Below are 6,740 nucleotides of genomic sequence, written 5' to 3' on the forward strand. Positions count from 1 at the left end.
GTGAACATCCAAACACAGAGCAAATCTATCACCTATGCCGGCTGCATTGCCCAGATGTATTTTTTTATGGTTTTTGGGGGCATGGACACGTTTCTCCTCACTGTGATGGCCTATGACCGGTTTGTAGCCATCTGTCACCCCTTGCACTACCCAGTCATCATGAACCCATGTGTCTGTGGCCTCCTGGTTCTTGTGTCCTGGTTCATCAGCTTGTCATACTCCCCGATCCAGAGTCTCTTGATGTTGCGGCTGTCCTTCTGCACCAACGGGCTAATTCCACACTTTTACTGTGAACTTGCTCAGGTCCTCATGCTTGCCTACTCAGACACATCGGTCAATCATATCCTGCTATATATGGTAACTAGCTGTCTTGGCATTGTTCCCTTCTCTGGGATCCTTTTCTCTTATAGCCGAATTGCCTCCTCAATCCTGAGAATCCCGTCAGCCACTGGGAAGTATAAGACATTTTCTACCTGTGTATCTCACCTGTCTGTGGTTTCCTTATTCTATGGCACAGGGTTTGGTGTGTACCTCAGTTCTGATGCATCTTCTTGGAGGAGAATGATCGCCTTTGTAATGTACACCGTGGTCACCCCAATGCTGAATCCCTTCATCTACAGCCTACGGAACAGGGACATCAAGAGGGCATTACAAGAAATTCTCAGGAGAACACTTTATGTTCAGGGATGGGAACACTTGTCCTGAGTTTTTGAGTTGACAGTGGTAGCAGCAGTTGGCTAAGAAAATCCTGCCTCCTGGGGCCCCTGGATGGCTCAGTTGATTAAGTGTCAGGCTTCAGCTCAGGTCATGATCTTATGGTTTGTGAGTTTGAGCCCTGCTTTGGGCTCTGTGCTGAGAGAGCAGAGCCTGGAGCTTGCTTCGTATTCTGTGCCTCACTCACTCTCTGCCCTCCCTTGCTCACACACACTCTCTCTCTAGCTCTCTCTCTCAAAACTAAATAAACTTTTTTTAATTATGAAAAAAATCCTGGCTCCTAATCACATTGAGTTTTACTTCTCACCCATCCTTCATAAGTAAGTGACTTTGCTCAGAACTGTCTTGTGAGTACTTTTTATATATAATTTAACCTCTTATGTAGACTTCTCTGTTGTCCATAATTCTACTCTCCAAGCCCTGTCCTTTTCCTTTCTTATTGCTGCGCCTTTCCTTGGATTTCCAGTCCTCCAGCCACTTATACTACCAATTCTGAATAGTTGCATAAGGATTATGAAATAGTGCATTTTATTAATAACCGTTGTTAGTTCTTATTTGCTAAGCCCCTTTGGAGTGCTAGTCTGTCAGAGTGTCTAGAAAACAACACTGGAGAAAAAAAAAACACAGAAAAAAAATCATTGTTCTAATATAGCTTAATGCCAGGTTCTGAGTTTCTGATCACATTATGTGGCCAAACAGAATATGCTTGGTTGGCTTAATTGTTTATTAGCAAGGTTGAACTTTTCTCCATATGTTTATGGAGTGTATTTCCAAAATAAGCTGTAAAAATATATCACAAAAGATAGAACATCTTGAGGGTCCAGAGTATCAGAATTGATCAGGCCCTATTCTATCATTTGGTTTAGTTGCCTGGAAATTCAGGTGAATTTGCCAAGGGTACAACACAGGACACCAGACAGTGATAAAAAAAAAAATCCGTGTGAAAGGAAACATATCTTTGAGTATGGTGTCAGGATGCAGCACCAGATTATAATTCAGGAAAGTAAGAATAGAATCACAGAATCACTACTCTCTAGATATGTGATCCTGTGTTTCTCAGGTGAGGCAGAATATGTTAGGACTACTGGATCTCTTGATAAAAGTTTACATTCATATCTACTACACCATAAATAAATTGGACAGTGTGTTAAGTGTTTGATTGTGGTGTTTGCCAAGGCACAGCAATAGGAAGAAAAAAAGAAACACATAAATGTTCTTCCTGGTAATGATGAATTGCTGACCACTCCAGCTTAAAAGGCGTCTGACAGAATCAATTTCCATCGAGGTGTTTCCTCAAGGGATACTACCATTCTGAAAAACTAATTTACGGATTTCCAAAAGGGGGACCCACCTCTCCCTTAATTTCTTTTAGGCTTTGTGTCTAAAAACAGACTTTCATCTGGAAATGGCAAAAGAATCAGGATGTTCAATTGTGGTAGCCAACATCTCATAATTGCTGACTTGCTTTAGATATTTTCGGTTATCTAAGTCAACTATTACTCCTGATGTCTGCTCATCTATAATCTGTTACCACCACCACAGGTCTCTGTGGCTCATGGATCCCAGTCAACATTCTGGATTCGTTGCTCAATGACCCATGTCAATGCTACTGCCATTTAAGTTTAGAACTCAAGATACTTGTAAATGTAATGTAGAATTTCTATATGGGTATGGAGTTTATCTAACTGGGCCACATTAAAACACTCAAGAATTACAGATTTGATCTGGGTTTTGATAGTTTCCTGTCTAACATTCAAGTCCTTCATCCATTTTGAGTTTATTTTTGTGTATAGTGTAAGAGAGTGGTCTAGTATCATTCTTCTGCATGTTGCTGTCCATATTGTTCTCCCAGAACCATCTGCTAAAAAGGCAGTCTTTTTTTGATTGGATCCTCTTTCCTGCTTGTCAAAGATTAATTGGCCATACATTTGTGGACCCAGTTCTGGGTTCTCTATTCTATTCCATTGGTCTATGTGTCTGTTTTTGTGCTAGTACCATACTCTCTTGATGACAGTTTAGTAGTAGAGGCTAAAGTCTGGGATTGTGATGCCTCCCCTTTAGGTTTTCTTCTTCAATATTACTTTGGCTATTCGGGATTTTTGTGATTACATATGAATTTCAGGATAGTTTGTTCTAGCTTTGAGAAGAATGCTGGCCCAGTTTGATTTGGATTGCACTGAATGTGTAGATTGCTTTGGGTAAAATGATATTTTAATGATTATTCTTCCAATCCATGAGCATGGAATGTTTTCCCATTTCTTTGTGTCTTCTTCAATTTCTTTCATAAGGTTTCTATACTTTTAATCATATAGGTCTTTTACATCTTTGGTTAGGTATGTTCCTAGATATTTTCAGGTTTTTCATGGAATTGTGAATGGGATCAGTTTCTTGATTTCTCAACCTCCACAATTCCCTACTTGACGCATCCCCAAAGGCAAGGGAATCAAAAACCAAAATAAACTATTGGGACCTCATCAAGATAAAAAGCTTCTGCACTGCAAAGGAAACAGTCAAGAAAATTAATAGGCAACTGATGGGATGGGAAAATATAGTGGCAAATGACATATCGGATAAAGTGCTAGGATCCAAAATCTACAAGGAACTCACCAAACTCCACACCTGAAAAACGAATAATCCAGCGATGAAATGGGCAGAAGACAGGCATAGACACTTCTCAAGAGGACATTCAGAAGGCCAACAGACACATGAAATGATGCTCAGCATCACACATCATCAGAAAAATACAAATCAAAACCACCTGAGATACCACCTCATTTCGTCAGAGTGGCTAAAATGAGCAAATCAAGACTATAGATGCTGGCAAGGATGTGGCGAAACGGGCACCCTCCTACACTGTTGGTGGGAATGTAAACTGGTGCAGCGGCTCTGGAAAACAGTGTGGAGGTTCCTCAAAAAACTATCAATAGAACTCTTCTATGACCAAGCAATAGCACTGCTAGGGATTTACCCAAGGGTGACAGAAGTGCTGATGCATAGGGGCACATGTACCTCAATGTTCATAGTAGCAGTTTCAACAATAGTCAAATCATGGAAAGAGCCATCAACTGATGAATGGATCAAGAAGATGTGATTTATCTATACAATGGAATACTCCATGGCCATGAGAAAGAAGGAAATCTGGCCATTTGTAGCAAAGTAGATGGACCTCGTTGGTGTCATGGTAAGAGAGACAAGTCAGACAGAGAAGGACACTCATGGGTCTAACAGGAGAAACCTAACAGAGGATCCTGGGAAAAGGAAGGAGAAAAAGAGTTAAGGAGAGAGGGTGAGGCAAATTATGAGAGACTCTTGAATACTAAATACGAACCAAGGGTTGAAGGGGGAGTGGTAAAGGGGGAGGGAGGTGATAGTCATTAGGAGGGCACTTGTGGGGAAGAGCACTGGGAATTATATGGAAACCAATTTGACAATAAACTATATAAAAATCTATTGCAAATTTGGATCACGAGTGGAAATTTTAGATATTATTTGACTAAGACTTCCTTAACATTCTCTGTAGCTTGACTAAACTTAAAACACGTTTCTTCCTGACTGCAGGCCCCTGTCCTGTCTTTTGTCATCAGTTTTACAACCCAGGATGTCTTCATTAAAGACCCAGGAGCCATCCCTTTGAAATATGCACTTCAATAAAGTTAGATCCTTTATTTCCCGGCTTCCTTCTTTAGGAGGGTAGGCATTTCAATTCAATAAGCAGCACTTAGCAAACACAGATAGGCTAGTCACACTGACCAACACCCCCCACCTCCAAATCTTCCAACCCTTTTACATGAGCTCACCCAGCTTTGAAAATCCTCCTGCTTTTGCTCTGTGGAGTTCAGGTGAATCTCTCTCCCTTATTGCAATAGTTTTGAATAAAGACTTCTACCTTTTTATGTGCAATGTAGTTTTATTTGGGCACACAATATGTGTCTAGACTTCCTAACAAATTTCTATCAATGTATTATTTGATGAAATTGCCCAGTGTCTTCCTTGTTTAAACAAATTATATTGCCTCTTGCAGAGGACTTCAGACTGGATGAAAAGAAAACCCACTTTCTTGATGCATCAGTTTAATATGGAACAGAATAGATGAGGCAGCCTGGTACAGAGACTGTGCCTTATACTCAAAATGCATGAGTTTACTCAGAAATAAGGGGAGTAATAGACGAATAGAGACTAACCTGATGGAGAGAATATCAGGAGAATTTAGATGAATGTCAGAGAAGGAATCCTTTTCTAAGTTTATTTTACTTATTTTGAAAGAGAGAGAGAGAGAGAGAGAGCCCAGGAGGTGCAGAAGAGTGGGAAAGATAAAGAGAACCCCAAGCAGGTTCCTCACTGTCACCATGGAGCCTGATGCAGGGCTCCAACTCATGAACTCTGAGATCATGACTTCAGCCGAAATCAAGAGTTGGTCCTGAACTGACTGAGCCATGCAGGCATCCCAGAGAGAGAAAACACGTTTAATTTTTTGTATTTGCATGGAAAATTGAGTAATAAAGGGGAAGAAAATTTTAGGCAGAGAGAATTAAGTATGTTGTTCCAGAGACTGAAAGAATACAGTCTGTTTAAAGAAAAATAAGAGGGGTGCCTTGGTGGCTCAGTCTGTTTAGAGTTCAACTTTCGCTCAAGTCACAGTCTCATGGTTTATGGGTTTAAGCCCTCTGTCGGGCTCTGTGCTGATGGTTCAGAGCCTAAAGCCTTTTGGATTCTCTGTCTACTTCTCTCTATCTCTCTCTCTCTATCTGCCTGCCCCTCCCCTGCTCTGCTCTGTCTTCTCTATCTCAAAAATGAACAATAAAGTGTTTAAATAAAAAAGGATATGATAGCCAATATGTCTATGCAAATGGTTCTCATCCTTAGTGTGCAACAGAATCACCTGGTGGGCTTGTTCAAATACAGATGGCTGAGTTCCAGTTGCAGGGGTTCTGATTTAGCTGATCTGGAGAGGGTATGAAAATTCACATTTGTAAGTTCCCTGGTAAAGCTAATGGTGCTGGTCCAGAAACCAGTCAATGAACTGGAAAAGGATACACGAGACTAACTGGAGGATGTTATAGACCGTGGCAAGGGGTTCAATATTTATTCTAGGAGTAACAGAAAGTGACTAGAAGATTTTAATCAGGGAAGTCACCAGTTTTGGACTATACCTAAAACTTCAATCTGGCTGCCATGTACACAGGGAGAAAGCTAATATTAAGGACCCATTTAACACACTCTTGTAAGAGCAATAATAAAACGTGAGTATGAGTTGTTTTTGAGGAATGAGAAAAGCAAATCATATACTAAAACAGTGCTATACAGATCATTTAATGCTGTCATATGAAGAGAAATAAAACAAGGACCTAAAATGACAAAATTTGGGTGACCTGGAAGGGAGTCGTAGGTCTTTCACTTGAAAATCTGAACAGCTATATTTTTTGTGCTCGATGCTAGATGCTAGTGAATATGACAGTGGAAACAAGAAGAGAGTAAGTAGTATGCTGCTGGTATGCAGTTAAAGCACCTTCAACTAATGGACCAGCATTGGAATGTTTCCGAGTTCTTCAGATAGCTCCTCTTCCAAGAAGAACAGGAATAGCCTCAGTGTTGATCACGGTGGTCATTCCATTGGGCAATGTCTTCAAAATCCAGTGAACAGAAGAATGTGTGGGGCCCTGGCAAACCTTGCCATGAAATAAGAGGTTGGACCATTGACTTTAGAAATCTGAATACAATAGCAGCAGCCAAAAGTGTCATTTTTAAAGCATGCTTTATCTATACCAAGGGTATAATGTTTTAAAATAAAAAGGGTAATACACATGGGAATATGTATGTTACCTTAATATAGCAAACTCTGCACTGCTTTTCTTTTTTTTTCCCATAATATTTTATTGTCAAATTGTTTTCCATACAACACCCAGTGCTCTTCCCCTTAAGTGCCCTCCACCATCACCACCACCTCTTTTCCCCCCTCCCCCTTCCCCTTCAACCCTCAGTTCATTTTCAGCATTCAATAGTCTCTCAAGTTTTGCATCCCTCTCTTG

At 40.5% G+C, this 6,740-nt stretch overlaps 2 protein-coding genes across 2 annotated transcripts in view; one reads left to right on the top strand and one right to left on the bottom strand.

The window, feature by feature from the left end:
• LOC115273485 (olfactory receptor 7D4-like) overlaps window positions 1-705 on the top strand; it is a 1,106-nt gene extending 401 nt beyond the window's left edge. Inside the window, exon 2 of the mRNA XM_029916546.1 lies at window positions 128-705. Coding sequence (XP_029772406.1) covers window positions 128-705 — 578 coding nt within the window. The remainder of the gene's footprint in view (window positions 1-127) is intronic.
• Window positions 706-5,589: 4,884 nt separating this feature from the next.
• LOC115273487 (olfactory receptor 18-like) overlaps window positions 5,590-6,740 on the bottom strand; it is a 5,311-nt gene continuing 4,160 nt past the window's right edge. The window contains exon 3 of the mRNA XM_029916547.1: window positions 5,590-5,734. Within this exon, the coding sequence (XP_029772407.1) occupies window positions 5,590-5,734 (145 nt within the window). The remainder of the gene's footprint in view (window positions 5,735-6,740) is intronic.

Source organism: Suricata suricatta, chromosome 12 (assembly GCF_006229205.1).
Source record: "Suricata suricatta isolate VVHF042 chromosome 12, meerkat_22Aug2017_6uvM2_HiC, whole genome shotgun sequence".
NCBI classification, from domain to species: domain Eukaryota; kingdom Metazoa; phylum Chordata; class Mammalia; order Carnivora; family Herpestidae; genus Suricata; species Suricata suricatta.